General features: G+C 40.1%; 1 protein-coding gene across 1 annotated transcript in view; it reads left to right on the top strand.

The window, feature by feature from the left end:
• TGFB2 (transforming growth factor beta 2) overlaps positions 1-16581 on the top strand; it is a 162819-nt gene extending 146238 nt beyond the window's left edge. The window contains exons 6-7 of the mRNA XM_030196022.1: positions 5275-5428; positions 14885-16581. Coding sequence (XP_030051882.1) covers positions 5275-5428; positions 14885-15043 — 313 coding nt within the window. The 3' untranslated portion in view covers positions 15044-16581. The remainder of the gene's footprint in view (positions 1-5274; positions 5429-14884) is intronic.
• Positions 16582-19858: the final 3277 nt, after the last annotated feature.

Below are 19858 nucleotides of genomic sequence, written 5' to 3'. Positions count from 1 at the left end.
ATTGATGATCCAAGTGTTTTAATAATAACCAGAGATGTTACCTTCCATGAATTGTCCTATATGCGATAGGTAGATACTCCAGATAGTACGGATAACACAAGGAGGGATCTAGTAAAGCTTGTAGAACAGTCTAGAATTTGGCAGCTAAGATTTAATGCTAAAAAAATGTAGGGTCAAGCATTCGGGCTACAAAACCAAAGAAAGCAGCACAGTATAGGGGTGAAGCAGTCTGGGCATGAAGAAGAGTGAGTCTTGAGGTGATCATATGTGATGATCTTAAGATAATCAAAGAAGTAGAAAAGGTGATGGCAAAAGCCAGAAGGACGCTTGGGAGCATAAGGAGAGAAATAACCAGCAGGAAAAGGAGGTGATACTGTGTTTGTATAAGACTTTGGAGTGAGACCTCATTTAGAACAATATGTTCAGTTCTGGAAACACCACCTTCAAAAAGATATAAACAGGATGGTGTCAGTCCAGAGGGTGGTTACTACAATGGTCAGTGGTCTTTGTCCTAAAGCTTATGGGGACAGACTTAAAGACCTCAATATGCATACTTGGGAAGAAAGATGGAGGAGGGGTGGGCCTCTTTGAATTGAAAGGAAGCTCTGGAATGAGGGAGCATAGGATGAAGGTGAAAGGGGACAAACTCATAAGTAATCTATGGTAATACTTCTTTATGAAAAGTGCGTAGATGCATGGAACATTCTCCTGGTAGAAGTGGTGGAGACGAGGACTGTATCTGACTTTAAGAAAGCTTGGGGCAAGCATATAGGATCTCTAAGGGAGAGGAAGGGATGATACAGATGGATAGACTAGATAAGCCATATGGGGCCCGATGTTCAGATGCTGGTGGGCAGCACTTTTGCTGCCTGCTGCCAGTGTTAAACCCAGGTATTCAATGCTGAGCCATTTCCGGTGACCTGCATTGAATATCCAGGGTTTTTTTAATAGCTAAAAAGTTAACTGGTTATGTTGATATTCAGCTTTAACGGTTAACTTTTTAAAGGTTAAAGATAGGATGGCTATTTATGCAGTCCTATTTAATTGCTAAACTTACCCGGTTAGGTGCTGATATTCAATGCCTAATCGGATAAGTTGCGTGATATAGCCCGTTATGTGTTAGATGTTAATTGGTAATATTCTGCAGAGATAGCCAGTTATCTCTCACTGAATATTAGTGGTTAGGCACTAATATGGTATTTGACCGGTTAGTGGCTGTGTCTGGCCAGTTAAATAGCTTTGAATATTGGGGATGATTTTTATCTGCCATCATTTTCTCTGTTTCTATGTTATTTTTATTTATTTATTTGTAGCATTTGTATCCCACATTTTCCCACCAATTTGCAGGCTCAATGTGGCTTACATTATGCCGTAATGGCGATCGCCATTTCCGGGTAGAGAATTACAAATGATTTTACATTAAGGTGCATACATGGTAAAGTATAGTACAGTATGGTATTGCATAGAGGTTCCTGAGTGATAGAGTAAATTATAGCGTATGTTAGATAGCAAACTATAGCGAGTTCATTTCTGGCATGAGAAATAAAGTGGTTGTGCATTATAATTGTAATTCTAGCTTCAAAAGTGAATGAGAAGGTATTTGGTGTATCCTGTGAGATACCATCTGTCCTAATTAAAGGTCAGTTGAAGGCCTTTCCCTTTCATCAAGCTTTCGCTTGAGTACTGAAAAAAGCCTTTGAGGTTTTCAGTTACTGGACTTTACAATTACCAGTTTTTCTTACGTTTTGTATGTATTTGAGTTTTGTTTAAGTATGATTATGAATGTTGGTTGTAAACAGCCCAGAATTGTAGATTTAAAAATAAATAATGTTACCCCCCAGCCCTGGCTATACTCCTTGACATGCATGGACCGGTAAAGCTGCTTTTCTTAGTTCATACGTGCAATGGGTAAAGCCAGAACTGAATCAACCTGTTTGGGAAAACAAATGGAGCCAATCGGTGGCCTTAATATATTCCTCTTAATCATTTTCTTTGTTCTCTAAAAAAAGAATTAATGAGACCTGTGGAGTCATTAGGGAAGAAACAACAGGGTGCCCACATTTACACACCACTTCAGTTCATATGTGTCATTTTCATGACACACAAAACACCTAAGCACTATTTTGTAACAGTGCATGTAAGTGGTATTGGGGTAAATTCTGTAAGTGGTGCCTAAAAATCATCACTGAAAAGTTTACACACTGAGCGCTATTCTATAAAGGGTATATGTCCATTATAGAAAAGTGCTTAGGGCATAAACCATGCCTAGCTTTAGAGGCTGGCAATTATGTCCGCTAAAAATCAAGTGTAAATGCTGGCGTCTAAATTTGTTGTGGTTCAGCCAGATTCTATATTTACGCGTATAAAATTTTGGAATGTCCCAAAAATGCCTCTAACGACACCTCCCCCCAAATAAAAATATACATGCATTAGGATTTATGCACGGATTGTTATAAAATCCTAATTAAGGCCAATTAACCCCACTAATCGGCTTGTTAAACAGTTAAAGTTGTGCATGCAACTCCGATACGCGCACAACTTAGTCGCTGTTTGTAGAATCTGGGGATAGTGTGTAAATGCCCTTTCTGCCTCGCCTCACCCCATGCCTGGAACAAACTCCCTGAGCCCATACGCCAGGCCCCCTCCCTGCCCATCTTCAAAGCCTCGCTAAAAGCCCACCTCTTCAATGTCGCCTTCGGCACCTAACCACCATACCTCTATTCAGGAAATCTGGTCTGCCCCTACTTGACATTTCGCCCATTAGATTGTAAGCTCCTTGGAGCAGGGGCTGTCCTTTTTTCTTAATCTGTACAGCGCTGCGTAACCCTAGTAGCGCTCTAGAAATGTTAAGTAGTAGTAGTAGTAGTAGGATGATCATATAGGTGGAACATGGCTAGACAGGACTGCCCCAAAGCACAAAAAGCACCAAGAGCCTCCAACAAACGGGTCAAAGATCTTTATTTGCACAGCGTAGATCAATCATACAATGACCCGAAACTAGCTGTATTCAGTGGTCATATGTCATCAAACCTTCTTAAATTAAAATTGCCCAGCTTTCCAGCTGAAGGTACAAGAATGAAGTCCTTATCTTGACACTATGCTAGGCAAAGAGCGTAGCGTAGCGTAGCTTAGTTAATGTTGATTCAGACAGTGTTCCCTCTAAGCTGTATGGAACTCCTCCAACCATATCGCTGTCAGTGGAGGGTTCTGCTTCAATGTTTTATTTTAAATCTCTAAGGACAGGCAGGTCTCTGGAATCCCACAGAACTTGCCTGTCATTCCCACACAGCTTATAGGGAACATTGCACCCAGACGCTACTACAGAATGACTTCTCACTGGGTGGCATCATGACACCTAAAAGGAGATACCCACTTTTCGAATCACCCCAAAAGTGCATATGTGTGGGTACTTTTCACTCTCAGGAAAAGTATGTGACCAGTTATTTATGGCATACATTTAAAAGGTATCTTTGTATGAAAAACAGCGTTTTCACATTCAAAAAGCACTTTTTCTAATATTATTAAGAGTGCAGGCAACTAAATTCATGCACACACTCTCAATGTATATATTAGTTTGAGGAATGGTTTGGGTGGTGTTGGCATTTATGCACAGGGTTTAGATTAGGATCTAAACTTATTATGAGTACAAATATCTCTAAAATGCAAACCATCCTACAGACTTTCAAACATTTTCTCAGTACTGTATGAATTATATTGTAGGGAGGGGAAGGGGGAAGAAGAGCAGGAGGGAGAAAAGGTAGGAAGGAGGTTAAACCAAAAGCAGATATATGTTAAGAACTGATAATTTTATAAATATCCTAACAAAGGGAACAAGACAAAAGAAAATCCTATAAATGACACTGGAAACTAAACAAAATGAAAATTGTTGACTGCACATCTCTATTAATTTGCAGCAGACATTTTATTTTTTTATTAAATGTACATAAAAAGATAAAAATAAGCATACTGGGTTAGACCGATGGTCCATTTAGCCCAGTATCTTGCTTCCAACAGTGGCCAATCCAGGTCACAAATTCCTGGCAGAATCTCAAATAGAAGCAACATTCCATGGTACCAATCCCAGGGCAAGCAGTGGCTTCCCCCATGTTTATCTCATTAGCAGACTATCTTTCTATGTTAAATTGTACAGCGCTGCATAACCCTAGCAGCGCTTTAGAAATGTTAAGTAGTAGTAGTAGTACTGTGGACTTTTCCTCCAGGAACTTCTCCAAATATTTTTTATGCCCAGATATGCTAACTGCTCTAACCACAAATTCTAGTAACCGCTGTAACCACATCCGGTGCTTAACTATTCATTGAGTGAAAAAATATTTTCTTCCATTCATTTTCAAAGTATAGTAGATTCCGGATAATTGTGACACTGGTTAATTGGAGCAGTCATTTATTTGGTCCAAACCTGGGAGAACAAAAACAAAGCACAATTATAAGGGGGGAAGTATTGCTTATTTGGGACACCACTCATTTAATTGGGCCAGTAGCATCCATAGAACATCTCTGATGCATCACTTTCCCATTAAGTATAAATGGGCAGCTGCATTTGTATACATGTGCTACTGTGGGTTGTGTCGCATTCCACCTCTGGCATGTGCAATTAAAATGGCTAAAAAAAACAACCACCAAACACCAGTCAATGCCAACTGGCAGAGATTACTGGAGTGCCAAAATCTACAATAACACGCATTGTACAACAACAAGAGAGATTGAGAAATGAATGGACATTGCATGACAGACAACAGGGAGTTTTTCAAAAACAGAAACGTGAAGCTAATGATCCAGATGTTGAAGAGGCCCTCAATCAATGGTTCTCAGTTGTAACTGGAAGAGGTATTCATGTGAGTGTACCAATGTTAAAAAGCAAGTTGGAGTAGTTATCAAGAAAACTTGGTCACAATGATTTTAAAGCAACAGGTTGTCATGGTGGAAATGCAAGTTCGGGATAAAATTCAAGAAAATTCATTTATTTGGGTCAGTCGCTTAATTGGGACAAAGTATAGGAGTCTTATTGTGTCCCAATTAACCAGAATCTACTGTATCACCATATAACTTCATTGAGTGTCCCCTAGTCTTTGTACTTTCTGAAAGAGTAAAAAATTGATTCACTTTTACCCCTTCTACACCACTCAGGATTTTGTAGACATACCATATCACAAAACAACTTAATAAACAAATAATAAATGTAATAGCAAACAGTATAAGGTTTGAATTCTTGGTTATGTCTTGGATTTAAATAATGGTCATGTATTTATTTGACAGAAATGTGCAGGATAATTGTTGCTTACGCCAATTATATATTGACTTTAAGCGAGATCTTGGGTGGAAATGGATACATGAACCTAAGGGATATCATGCTAATTTCTGTACTGGAGCCTGCCCGTATTTATGGAGCTCAGACACTCAACACAGCCGGGTAAGTCTCAACTAGAATTAAAAGGTTTTGTTCTAACATTATCAGTGTCGTTTTTGGCTGCCACTGGCAGTATTCCCGGATATACAAATCTGAGCCATGTCTGTGCACCGGCATTGAACATCCAGTTATTCAAAGCCAGATAATACTTATCTGGTTAAGTGTGATATTCAGAACTTAACCAGGTAGGTTAAACTAGATAAAGATAAGAGTGTGTTTATGCAGTCCTATTTATCTGGTTATCTTATCCAGTAAAGTACTGAATATCGGCACTTAACCGGATAAGTGGCAACTCTACCCCTAGATCACCCACAAAATAGCTGGTTTCAGCTTAGACACTAATGGGGTATATTCAACGGCACCATCCGGTAAGTGCTGCCGAATATACCTGATTAGCAATGGAACTGCCAAGAGCCTTTCCTGGCTATTTTAAATCGCTTTGAATATCACCCCAATATTTATTTATAGATCTAGTCATTCGGTGATGTATTTTTTCTACCAGGATGCACTAGAAAATGTAAATGACTGTAGGCTCATAGAAAGGTGAATGGAGATCAAAACTAAGTACTGGGTTAATTATAGACAAAATGAAAAATAGTTTGGGGTTTTTTTGGTTGGCTTCTGAAAAAGGTCATAGTCATAGGAGATACATTTGACCATATGAGTAACTGTTGAGGGAATTCTATATATGCTGCTCAGGTGTCCTTTTACTAATTGGTGGTAAGCCCACCGCTCGCCAATCTGGAGCTACTGCCAGCCCAACATGGTAAAAAGGGCCTCAGCGTGCACCAAAATTGGTCCCCGCTTCTAGCGCAGGACCCCTTTTTACCATAGCTTGGTAAAGGACTCCTAATGTTAGCCACTACTTCTGCACTGAATTTTCAGCTCAAAAAAGCATTCTAATGGATGCAAGATGCTGAAACAGGCAGAAATGGCAGATCGTGTGAAAACACGCACATTTATAGAACAGCACCTAAGTGTTTCAGCACAGATCTGCAAAGGGGGCACAGGCCGGCCAGGGGCATTCCGTTAAAAATATAAGCAGTGTTATAGAATAATGCAGATCCGCGCTTAACTTGCACGCTAGATTTACACCTGGTTTCAGTTAATGTAGCTCCTCGTGCCTAAAGTTGAGCACAGATTCCAGCACTATGTGCTATTCTATAAAGGGGGCCAATCCCAAACCATCTGTTATAGAATACCATTCAGCGTCAATTTTTTTTTTATGCCAAATTTTGAGTGCAATTTACTGAATCCAGCCCTGTATGGCCAAAATCAATCCATTGTGGGTGGAAATTTTATAGTAGAGCACATAGTTTATGCAACGACATCCGTATAAACTATGCTTAATTTATAAAAGTAATACAGGAGCATATCTGCAGTTATGAAGTATGATCCCAGAACATCTACCGATAGTACACAAAGTTACACCCGCTCCAAGGAAGGTGCAGCTGGTGCTTGTGAATATTTGCAGTGCACACTTATTTTGTACAGTACATGCTTATCTTACAACTCCACCTCAGTTTCACCCAAACACTGCCTAGGGAAACCTGCACATTATCCACTTAAAAGTACTGCAGTAATGTTGATGCACATACTTCTATGTGCATATTCTCCTGCGCAATCATAAAAGAGCCATTTGTCACGAGTAAATAGTGTACTAACAACAAAAGAGTAGCTATACTGGGTCAGACCAATAGTCCATCTAGCCCAGTATCCTGTTCCAACAGTGGACAAGCCAGGTCACAAGCACATGGCGAAACCCAATTATGGCAACATTACATGCTACAAATCCAAGGCCAACTAGTTGCTTTCACATGTGTGTCTCAATAGCAGACTATGAACGTTTCCTCCAGGAACTTGTCCAAACGTTTTTTAAACCCAGATAACACTAACTGCTGTTACCACGGCAAAAAAGCTCCAGAGCTTAACTATTCATTGAGTGAAAAATATTTCCTTTATTTGTTTTAAAAAGTATTTCCATGTAACTTCCTTGGGTGTCCCCTAGTAATTGTACTTTTGGAACAAGTAAAAATCGATTACTTTTACTCATTCTACACCACTTAGGATTTTTGTAGAATTCAATCATATCTCCCCTCCATCTGTCTCTTTTCCAAGATGAAGAGCCCTAAGCTTGAGTTCATCACTTAATCAAGGTCAAGCATTCCATATCACAGAAATACCACAATTTGTAAATCCACTTCAGCAATGAGGGAACTGTTACATGTTTCCAGTGTTTAAATTCAGGGTGAGCAGCTTGACAGGCATAATGGGACCAAAATTGACTGATATGAGTAAGACATCCTGCCAAATAAAAACACTGCAGGGTGCCATTGAACAGAGCAGTTAAGCCAACCTTGCAGATGGGCCTGAACTGCCTGTCAGTATGCCCGTGCCTTGGGGCAGGACCACCAAAGGTGACCCATGGTACCCCTTCTCAAGGCAAACCGTGCCAACAGTATGGTGAAACACCTGGAAACATGTGGTGCAATTTAACTGGAGTAAGATACCAATGATAGAACACCTAATAGCATTTTTCTTAATAGACACAGCAATAGATGACTTCGATAAGGCTTTTTCCATAACAAACTAGTCATCAGGCGATAGGACTACCCCCAACTCCCCGCTCCCAGTTAATCCTATGAAGGTGATACGGAGAAACTCAAATAGAAGTTTTACTCAACTAGAAGTATAAACAGGTAATAAGACCTTTAGTATCTCTTTGAGTCTTCGCACAAGTCCCTCCAAATAGGAATCATCTCTCACTATACAGGATAGAATAGTAGCATACTGATCAGAGGGTGAGAGATGATATGTGGCTGATAAGGATTCAAAATATATTCAGTCCTCATCATCAAAAAGCTGACCCCAGGTATTCAGTCTCAGACAAGCCCAACGAGAAAACCTTTTGCAACTACACCTGGGGGGAACAAAGAGTTTTCTGCAATATGTGTATGACGAAATAACAATGCTCTAGGATTAGCAAAGAGGGAGTCCCAATAATAAAAAGTGGAAAGAATCGAGGGACACAAATCTGCCGGAAATGAGTGATACTCATGAGGCAGCAAGATAAGATGCTTCAAAAGATGTGACCCAAGCATGTTCTGTTCAAGAAAAATCCATCGCTTAGAGGGGGATGCATGGAACCATTCACTCGCCATTCGAGTCTTCTCTAAAGACCAAAGCAAAGAATTAATTCAGTTTCTCCACTATGACCTTGTCCTCCCTGAGCGCTCCTTTTTCTCCTTCATGATCTAATGGTCCCACGGATTCCTCACAGGCTTTCTGCTTCTGATGTACCTGAAAAAGTTGTCACTGTGAGTTGTAGCCTCTGCGGCAATTTTTTCTTCATATTCTCTTTTAGCCTTCTTTATTAATGCTTTCCATTTGACTTGCCAGTGCTTATGTTGCTTCTATTTTCTTCATTTGGTTTTTTCCATTCTTGAAGGACAATCTTTTGGCTGTAATAGCCTCTTTACTTCACCTTTTAAACCATGCTGGCTGTCATTTTTCTCTTCTTTCCACCTTTATAAATACGTGAAATGCATCTGGTCTGGGCTTCCAAGATGGTATTTTTGAATAATGTCCATGCCTGATTTAATGTCCTACCTTGGCATCCAATCTTTTAACTTCTTTTTAACCATTTTCCTCATTTTATTATAGTCACTCTTTAGAAAATTAAATGCAGTTACAGTAGATTTCCTTTGCGGCTTCATTCCAGATAGTAGCACAAACTTGATCATGTTATGATCACTGTTTCCCAGGGGACCACCACCTCTTGCACTACGCCCTGCATGCCACCAAGGATCAGATCCAAATTATTCCCCCTCTTGTCGGTTCCTGGACAGTTGCTCCAAAAACAGTCATTTTATTATATCTACAAGTTTTATTTCCCGGCATTCCCTGATGTAGCACTTATCAAGTCAATATTTGGTAGAGCAAATCTAGGAATGTGTGTTCATTTGCTTTGCTTTGTTAGTTTTTTGTTTGTTTTGTTTTTAAAGTTTTCTTTTTGTGTACTTTATTAATAGTGGTTACAGGGTGCACAAACAAGAAATAAAACTTGTGATAAAGTTACCCCACCCTACCCCCATCCCATTTCCAATTTTTCTCATTCACAACTCAAACCCCAATTCACAAACTAACCCCACCCATGAAAAGCCAAATCCATTTCAATCACAACATGACCACTCATCAGAACCCATGCCCTCTCTATCATCACCTGATCCACCCTGCTCCCCTGATTCCCCCACCCCCAAGTGTCAGCCTCACTCCCTTTCTCCAACCTTCAGATGTTGGCTTCATCCTCCTCCCCCCACCCCCCTCCAACCCACCCCAGGCTCTATCAGTGTCCATGGTGCTCTAATTGGAGCTCATTGACAATCCAGTTTTCAAAAATTTTCAAACGTTAGAGAAGCCAGATCTCCCACCAAGGAATTACCTATATAAAGCTTTAGGCAGCTAGATCTATCCATTCTAAATTTATAAAGGATGCACACATAACAGCTGCAACATACAGAAGCACTCAGTAGAATTTCACATTAGAAGATTTAAATAACATAGCTATGATACTAATGCTTTCCTACCATACATCTTACCATATAGCTGAGGGGCCAAGTGCAGATATATAGATGGGGACAGGATATGTGGTACAGAGTCAGTTGGGATAAATAGATGCACTTCTTGGAAGTACAATGCATTTAAACCTTACCTTGAGCAATCCTAGTTCTTGGTTTGTTCTAGGCTAGTATTCAACCTCAGGAATTCCTGCTAGGGGCTGTATGACAGAATGAAATAGTCAACGTAAAGATACTGAAAGATTAATTCAGTCATCTACATAAAAGAAGCTGATAGAAGAACTCGGCTAAATTTGAGTCTAACCCAAAAGGACAGGGAAAACTCCCCCGAAAGACAAGGTTTTTTTTTCAAGTAGTGTTAAATTTCAACATTCTTCCTAGTTTTAATACCTATTGTGCTGGCTTATGCACAATTGATTTGGGTTGAGAGGCGTCCGTATCTGGCAGACACTTATGTAAATACCAGGGAAATATGAAGTTCTTACCTGAATGCCCATTTCCAGGTTGTACCCCTATGCAAAATAGGACTTATAGTATATGGAAGTAACATTAAATGCTTAGAGCAAGACTTGTTTTTCTAAGCAGAGGAAGAATAACTATGGTCACGGATATGTGGTTTGGACACTTACCCAACAAGCTTGAGGTAGCTCGATAAAGTGCCTAGTGCTGCAAAAGCTGAACAGATCTTTTATTTCAGCTGCAAGCATGCTACTAAATTTTGAGAAGGAGGTCATCAGATGTTTAACTAATACATTAATGACATCCTTGGGAATATCCATGCATCATCAGTGGGTAACCTACACATTTCCTTGGGTAATTACCTTCCTGCTTATAAATGTAATATAGTGCAAAGTGTTTCATTTTCAAACATTGCAGACGTGTTGGTAGCAGCTGAATAATTTTTTCCCATAAACTGAGGTAGCATAGACATTTTCTAGTAGAATTCATGGGTGGGGGGGGGGGGGGGGGGGAATTAGAAGAATCATTTAAGTAAGTCATTTGAATTTGATATGCTGCGCTCTTAGACCCAAATCAGAGCAGTTCGCAATAAAAACATTAAACAGAACATATCAGAAAAGGAAGGGAAGAGAAACAGACACATTTTATGAGAGAAAAGCGTATTGCATTTTTATGTATATATTTATTAAAATATTTACTATCTCACTCTTCCACAAAATCAGATCGATTTATAATAAAAGATGATAGTAGTTTTACCTCATAACCAAAACAAATAATAAAAGGAAAAAAAAACCAAGAGACTGATGCAGCATTATTAGAGGTCTGTGTAGTCTCCACTGTACATATGTACTGTAAGTCACAGATTGGTAAATTGGGTTGGCTGACTTGGGTAAAGGAAAAGGGGTGGGACTTAATATACTGCCTTTCTATGGTTACGATCAAAGTGGTTACATAATATATTTAGGTACTTATTTTGTGCCTTGGGCAATGGAGGGATAAGTATCTTGCCCAGGGTCCCAGGAAACTGCAGTGGGATTTAAACCCCATTCCCCTTCTTCTGAGGCAGCTACACTAACCATTAGGCTACTACTCCAGCGTTCACTGTTGGATGGGCCCTGAGTCAATAGAATTCTAAAGTAGAGCTCAAACTTTCAGCAGCCTGAACTAATTAGGAGGCCAGTGTACTAACATGTGGCTAGCTTCACATATGAGATTTTGTGTGTATAGGAAAAAAAACAAAAAAACATCCTTTTACAATTGTCATGGAGTGTCCACTCTGGCCACTTTGGAAGCAGACTAGTCTCCCTTACTCCACTGTGTCCTTATGGCCAACGATCTTGTGTCTTGGAAGTTAACACCTTCCACTTCAGCATGTGGTTATTCACGTTCTCAGCAGCAATACTGTCTCTTTAAAAATGTTCTGGTCTCTTTCAGTACAACTCTCTCTCTCTCCTCCCCCCCCCCCCCCCCCCCCCCCCCCCCCCCAAGGATGCAGTTGTGCTGGACTGCTTCCAGGCTTTTTCTTTAGCTGGTTAGCCCTCTGATTCTGATTCTCTACTAGCGCACCACTTTGCCAATATGTTTTGTTTTGTCCATGGTTGAAAGAAATTTCAAACTCAACACCTTGATCAACATCTTTCATCTATTAGGCAGCCAAATGGTGGAATAAGTTACAGAAATATATTAGTCATCAAAATAACTACGTATTTTTCCGGAAAATTCTGAAAACTTGGCTGTTTCAGAAATTAGTATTGCCTAGTCAGTAGTACATGATGCTCTATGTAACATGATCATAGTTTTAACTAGCTTGTCATTTTGTTTCTGAGGTTAAAATGGATATTTATTGTTTAGGCCATTAATAATGTTGTACTTTCTTGGAGCATATCCTACTTCTTATAATACAAATCACATTGATCCATTCTTGGTTACTTGTGCATAGAAATATCATCTGTAATGTAATGTAATTTATATGGATGACATTCAGAGTGCTAGCGATTGTCAGCGCCATTTTGAACCTAGCTACTGGAAGAGGCAAGGAGGACAACTGAGGATCACTTCTGCCCCAACCTTTATCCAGATAACTTAGGACAGTATGGGTGGTAGACTGGATATTGCCACTGTCTAGGTACGTTTTGGGACTGCTGTAATGGTACACCCTCTCCCCAGGATTTGGCACATGGACGCCTATGGTGGTGGTGGAGGGAGTTGGGGAAAGAGATAGCTCATTTGGGGGGCTATATGAGAGGAAGTTCAAAGTTAGGAGGGCCTTTGGTGGTTCTAGCCAAAGGAGAGGTTTTGCAGGCGTTGTTAGAGGAACATTGGTAGTTTGGCCAGGTCCTCTATGACGTGGCCTGGAAATATTGGGTCACAGCTGTGTGGCTCAACGCTCCCAGGACAGAAAATATGACTGCTCGTGAGACATGATTGCTAACAATGTTATTTTTGTAACATGGGAATGATTAACCTGGGTACTGAGACACTGCAGGTTAGTCACTCCTGCACGAAATTAAGGAGCAGTAAAGACCCTGAATTTTTCTACACCTTAATAAGTACTCCCCTTAATTATCAACTATCATGTGGGACAACTATTGTAGAGGCTTGACTGTTAATTGAAGGGGTGGAGCTTTAGGCTAAAGGTTTGCCTAGGGATCCCCAATATGATGACAGCACCCCTGTACTTTGCTACCTCTGAGAAGATGATAACTGTAAAACATGGCTAATTTTGTCGTTTTGTACACAGTTTTTATGTGATTTTATATTTTTCTTGAATCCAACTCCAGGACAATTATCAGTTTGAAATCTAAGTTTAATTTGAGTTTGTTTCTAGTTCTACTTTTGAGGTCACCAATGAGGTGGAGGAACAGGATCCACTACGAATGTAACAGGTCAGACAGAGGAGTTGTATGATTAACAAAACTCTTCCATTGATACCAGGGAGACAGAAGATATCATGTACACTAACAGGCTTATTTTCGAAAGAGGAGGGTGCCCATCTTCCGACACAAATCGGGAGATCTCAGGGTTCGCACCAAATTGGCATAATTGAAAGCCAATTTTGGGTGCCCTCAACTGCTTTTCTGTCGCGGGGACAACCAAAGTTCATGGGGATGTGTTGGCAGCATAGTGAAGGCGGGGACGGGGCGTGCTTAAGAGATGGGCGTCCTCGGCCGATAATGGAAAAAAGGGTGTCCTGACGAGCACTTGGACGACTTTACTTGGTCCATTTTTTTCTTGTGACCAAGCCTCAAAAGGTGCTGAACTGACCAGATGACCACTGGAGGGACTCGGGGATTACTTCCCCTTACTCCCCAGTGGTCACTAACCCCCTCCCACCCTAAAAAAAACTTTAAAATTTTTTTTTACCCAGCCTTCAAATGTCATATCCAGCTCCATGGACAGCAGTATGCAGGTTCCCTGGAACAGTTTTAGTGGGTGCAGTGCACTTCAGGCAGGCGGACCCAGGCCCATCCCCCCTACCTGTTCTACTTGTGGTGGTAAATGTGAGCCCTTTCAAAACCCACCCGAAACCCACTGTACCCACATGTAGGTGCCCCCCTTCACCCCTTAGGGCTATGGTAGTGGTGTACATTTGTGGGGAGTGGGTTTTTGGAGGGGGTTGGGGGGCTCAGCACACAAGGTAAGGGAGCTGGGAGCAATTTCTGAAGTCCACTGCAGTGCTCCCTAGGGTGCCCGGTTGGTGTCCTGGCATGTGAGGGGGACCAGTGCACTACGAATGCTGGCTCCTCCCACGACCAAATGGCTTGAATTCGGTCATTTCTGAGATGGGCGTCCTCGGTTTCCATTATTGGCTAAAACCGGGGATGACCATCTCTAAGGACGACCCTCTCTAAGGTCGACCTAAATGTTGCAGATTTGGGCATCCCCGACCTGTATTATCAAAACAAAGATGGATGCCTCATCTTGTTTCGATAATACGGGTTTCCCCGCCCCTTCATGGAGCCATCCTGTGAGGACGGCCCCAGGAAAACTTGGGTTCCCCGTTCGATTATGCCCCTCTTTATTTCATAAATAAGATGATATTAAAAATGATGACTTGACACGGCACCATGTTTTGGCTAAAGTGTCTGTCTCAGTGCATATATGGTAGAGCCCAAATGTAACAAAGAAAGCTTCACAAAGGTGTTAAGAATGGATAGCGTCTCTAAAAAGACTATTAATCCAGAAAACCCCAAAGCAGTGTACTGCTGTAACTGCGGTGCAAATCATGGTATCATTGGAAGAGTTCACGCTACTCCTCTGTCTGACCTAGTTTCTACTTTTGAACATTTTCTGATTGCACTTTTGTTTTACTTATGACCATTTTTACATTGTCTTCATGCTTTTTTTTCTCTTTCTCTCTCTCCCTCCCTCCATTTCTTTGCTTTTTGTTTTGTTTTGCTTTGTTGCCAATAATTACGTTTAGGTACTCAGTTTGTATAACACCATCAATCCAGAAGCATCTGCATCTCCATGCTGTGTCTCTCAAGATCTGGAATCCCTTACTATCCTGTACTTCATCGGCAAAACACCAAAAATCGAGCATCTCTCAAATATGGTTGTAAAGTCATGCAAGTGCAGCTAAGGATTGAACTAAGAACTCACAGAAACAGTATGTGCCTGCGTGGATTTTAACAAAAGGCATAAGAATGAAAGAAAAATGAAAGAAAAGCCAAGTTTCATCAGTGTTAAAATTATAGGGGGAAAACGGTACTGGTCTGAACTCTTTTGAAGTTGATTTTTTTTAAACTGGCATGAGAAGCAAAACATTGAAGGCTTTATCCTATGTTTCACCAACTCTATTAGACAGATAGAGAAAGAAGCAAAAAACAAAACAAAAAAAAACCTTTGAAATTAAACACTGGAAGAATTTGTTAGTGTTATTATGTGAAAGGAAAAACAGGAATATCCCGTTAAGTGGCGTTGCCGTCTCTGTCCCGTGCCATTACTTGATCTCTTTGTTATGCAGTATAGAAATCCTACCCACTCCTTGTTTGTGTGTTAAAGTAGAAGTGCCTTATTTATTTGCGTTTAGCTATAAAATCAGACATGTCAGTGCCATTGAGAATAAATATGGACAAAAACAAAGATGCAGCTGAACTGCTTAAACAAACTGGTCGCACGATCAACACAGAACTCTGGAGATCATCCACCTCATATATTTTACTTTGACTAGGGAAAGGTATCAGTTGCTACATTGTAACGACACCCTGCCTTATAAATAAAAATCTTACGTTACATGCCAGGTTCCCAATCCACCCCCTTTTTCTAAGGGCTCAAACTCTCATTTAAAATACAGGAAAGGTGAACTAAGCAAGGAACTCATATGGTTTCATAGGCAGCCTATGTAAGGTGGTTCATTTTGGTTGGTTGTTTGTTTGTTTTTTTTTAACTGTAAATGGTTAAAATGTCAATTAGTAAACCAGTGAAATATTTAACATATACTGGTCTAATTTGCAGACCTTAATATGTTGTTGTATAGCTCTGTTATTGTTGTTTTTCCTTTTTTTTTTTTTGGTATATGTAATTGTATCTATAGCTTTACAATAGGTGGGTAGTAGAGCCATCTTAATTGGAAACAAAAACTGTAGATCCCTGTTGTTTAAACTATTAAAATCTTTCAGTACTTTATGCGTAATGTGTACATTTTCACCCTATTTTTAAATTCTGAAATGTTTTTTCAACTTTGGTAAAGTGTTTTTTGCTCTTTTTTTTTTTATATTTGGGGCTCTTTTTCGATCACTCAGAACAACGTTTTTTCTTCTAGTTGGCCAGTATGAGTAGAGTCCTATTATTTTGACTTTGCACTACAGATACGTGTTTTAAATATAATATTTGCTATTCATGTGCTCTCAATTCTTGTTCATTATTAGACCATAAGCTACCTGATTCTATTTTTTGTTGATTTTGAAAATATATATAGATTAAAATGCTCTTTTTTCTACAACATCTATGTTTGTAATTATGAATGGAACATGAATTAAGCTTTTTGACTCTGCCTTCTGCTTATAAAGAGCCAAAAAGACAGGCAAGATACAGTTTTTGCTTTACAAGACCTTATCCTCTGACTAAGGGGAACAAAAGAGACAAGGTATATCTACATAAAGAATTGCCTTTGCAATAAAACGATTTGAACTGAAAGAGGAACTAGCTTCTTCTCAGTTTGTAATTATGTGTGTGTTATTGAAGATAACAAAAACATAAGTAGGAAAATAAGTAGGTTTTACTTTTTGATTTTCAAGATTTTATATCAGATTTCTATTTCCACTCCAACTGACATGAAGGAGACATTGGTGGGACTTATCACTGGTGACAACATATATGAATCTTATTTAAAAGGAGTAACTCCCATTTGGGATGGAATTTCTTTATGAGGAAAGGCTAAAAAGGTAGGGCCCACAAAACTCCTTTGAGGACTAAGGGCAATGGTGTCTCACATCTGTAGTCACAAACAGAAGGCAAATGCTCCACCGAAAGGAAGGCACCAAATGAGAAACAGCAGAGCAATGGAACCTGTCGCAGATGGTGTTCAAAAAACCTTTTATTAAGGAATTCTTCTAAAACAAATGAGGGAGAACGACACGACTCGTGTTTCGGCCCTAATTGGCCTGCCCCAGGAGTCTATAAAATATTACAAATCACAATAAACAAAGAAACAGCTTTTGTACATAAATATGATAAAACTAAAAAATATATATTATACCAAGGAAACTGTAATTCAAAATGTGTTCCTAGCTTGGTCGTCGAAGAACAAAATCTCCTGTTACAATTTGAAAAACAAACGTAAAATACTGGTGTCTCTTTTTATATTATATTTTACGTTTGTTTTTCAAATTGTTAACAGGAGATTTGTTCTTCGCTGACCAATCTAGGAACACATTTTGAATTACAGTTTTCCTTGGCATACATATATATTTTTAGTTTTATCATATTTATGTACAAGATCTGATTGTTTGTGATTTTTAATATTTTATAGACCCCTGATGCAGCTGATTAGGCCGAAACACGAGTCATGTCAGGTTTCTCTCATTTGTTTTAGAAGAATTCCTTAACAAAGATTTTTGAACACCATCTGCAAGAGGTTCCATTGCTCTGCTGTTCTCGTTTGGTGTCTCACATCTGTAACATATACTTATGTTCATCATGATCACGTTCATTATTCTGAATTGTAAATGTGTAACAGTAGCCGCTGTGGTGGAAGTCTCAAAAATGAAGTGCAGCAAAATTTCAGTTGTTTTTGTACACTTGTTGGACATGAAAAGGGCCAGAGCTAAACATGCTGGGGCCCAGGGCAAATTTCAGGATGGGACCTAAAGCCCAGCAGCAGGCTGTATATCTTTCAACTTTGGGCAGGCTTAGGGGCCCCCTGTGGTATAGGGGTGCAGAGCAATTGCCATGGTTAGACCTCTCTAAAGCTGGCCCTAAATGTGAAATGATATACAGCAGATTTGTCCACGTTCAGTCCTTGAGGGTTGCACACAGGTCAGATTTTTAGGATATCTCTAACAAATATGCATGAGAAAGATTTGCATGCTCACTGCAAATTGTTGTATGTAGATCTCTCTTTTGCATGTTCATGTAAAGATCTAAGGCAGATCAGATGTATTAACGAAAAATATATATTTTTACCAAAAATTATGTGTTATGTGCTCAGCCCAAGGTGCTCTAATCAGAGACCCACCTACCATCCCCATCATCCCACATATGAAAAAGTCCACCGCATGCGGTGTAGGTTGCAAATGGTAAAAGTCTCTATATGTCATCAAAGACAGTTGTTTAAAAAGTCTCTATATGTCATCAAAGACTGTTGTTTTAAAGTCCCAAAGAGTCAAAAACAATTATGTTGAAAATACAAATACAAACTTATCTTATGATGATCCGTAGACATCCATGTGAAATGTGTGCCTTGCATTCAAAAGTTCATAACATCCTGAACAATAGGTTGTGCTTCTGTGGTTCCTCCCGTATTTTTTTACAAACCACTGTTGAACAGCTCCCTTATCTTCAACACAAGCTATGTTTCCCGGAAAAAGCTTCCTCAGGGAGATAAATCTAAAAAAATAAATAAACTGTGTATAATACTGAATACATTGATAAATATATAATCAATACTGTCTAAATTTACTTAGAAACATTTCCAGCTTTCTTCAATAAGTGACCACATCCTGAGTGAAAGGACATTTTCTTTTAACGGGAAGCTGGAGTCATCAACAAAGCTCTGATTGCTTCATCCCTAACTGCATTGAATTATTGGGTTATATTCAGCCACCATGGCCAGCGTTTGTTTTGAACACTGGCTGGATAGCGGCCAATGCTAAATATTGGAAAAGCTGTGAAAGCTGGAACTTGTCCAGATAGTGGAAATATTCATCTTTCTATCCAGATAACTTGGGATAGCATGGGTGGTAGACTGGATATTGCCACTATCTGGATTACATTCTGGGAGTGATCTAGCTCTGCCCACCCGCTGGCCCTGCACTATCCATATACCCCTGGATTCTATGGGGCCCTTTTACTAAGATGTGTAGGCGCCTATGTGCGTACGTGCATCAAATTAGAAACTACTGCCCAAGCTACCGGATGCTCTGGGCGGTATTCAATTTTGACACGCATCCAAAATACGCGGCAGAAAATAATTTCTATTTTCTACTGCATGGCGCTAACTGGGCAGTAATCAGCAGCGTATGCATGCTGACGATTACCACTCAGGTAACGCATGAGATCTTACCGCTAAGCCAATGAGTGGTGGTAAGGCATCAGGCCAAAATGGACGCATGCTGATTTTTATTTTGCCGCACATCTGTTTCAGCAAAAAGGCCTTTTTTGCAGGCACGCTGAAAATGGACCTACGCGCATCCAATTCACACGTCTACACCAGCAGAAGCCATTTTTTCAGTGCACATGGGCACTGATCCCAGATGTGTTGCCCAACCTAAATTGGCTAATAAGCCAATTAGTGCTAATAATGCCAATAATTGGTTGCTAATTGGCACCAATTTGAGGACCCCTTTTACAAAGCAACAGTAAGTCCAACGTGGGCTTACCACTCGCTAAAAAGGAAGTATCGCCAGGCTTCCACAGCAGCCCGGTGGTAGTTTCCACCCCCAGCGTTCCATCTATCTGGCGCTACAAAATATATTTATATTTTTTAGTGCCGGTGTGTACCAGGCAGTAATCAGGTAGTGTCATGCACTGTTCTGTTACCACAGGGGATAGCGTGGGAGCCCTTACCCCCACTCAATGGGTGGCGATAGGAGCTCCCCCCCTGAAATGGCTATTGCGGCAAGTGCTTCACTTGCTGCACGGTCATTTCTTTCAAAAGAAAGACCTAACTTTTACCCGCTGCAGTAAAAGGGGGCCTTGGTGTGCATCAAAAACATGTGCAACACCAGTCCAGGTC

This window comes from Microcaecilia unicolor, chromosome 3 (genome assembly GCF_901765095.1).
Source record: "Microcaecilia unicolor chromosome 3, aMicUni1.1, whole genome shotgun sequence".
NCBI classification, from domain to species: Eukaryota; Metazoa; Chordata; class Amphibia; order Gymnophiona; family Siphonopidae; genus Microcaecilia; species Microcaecilia unicolor.
The sequence above is the reverse complement of the archived record's forward strand: the minus strand, read 5'-3'. Positions and strand labels throughout refer to the sequence as shown.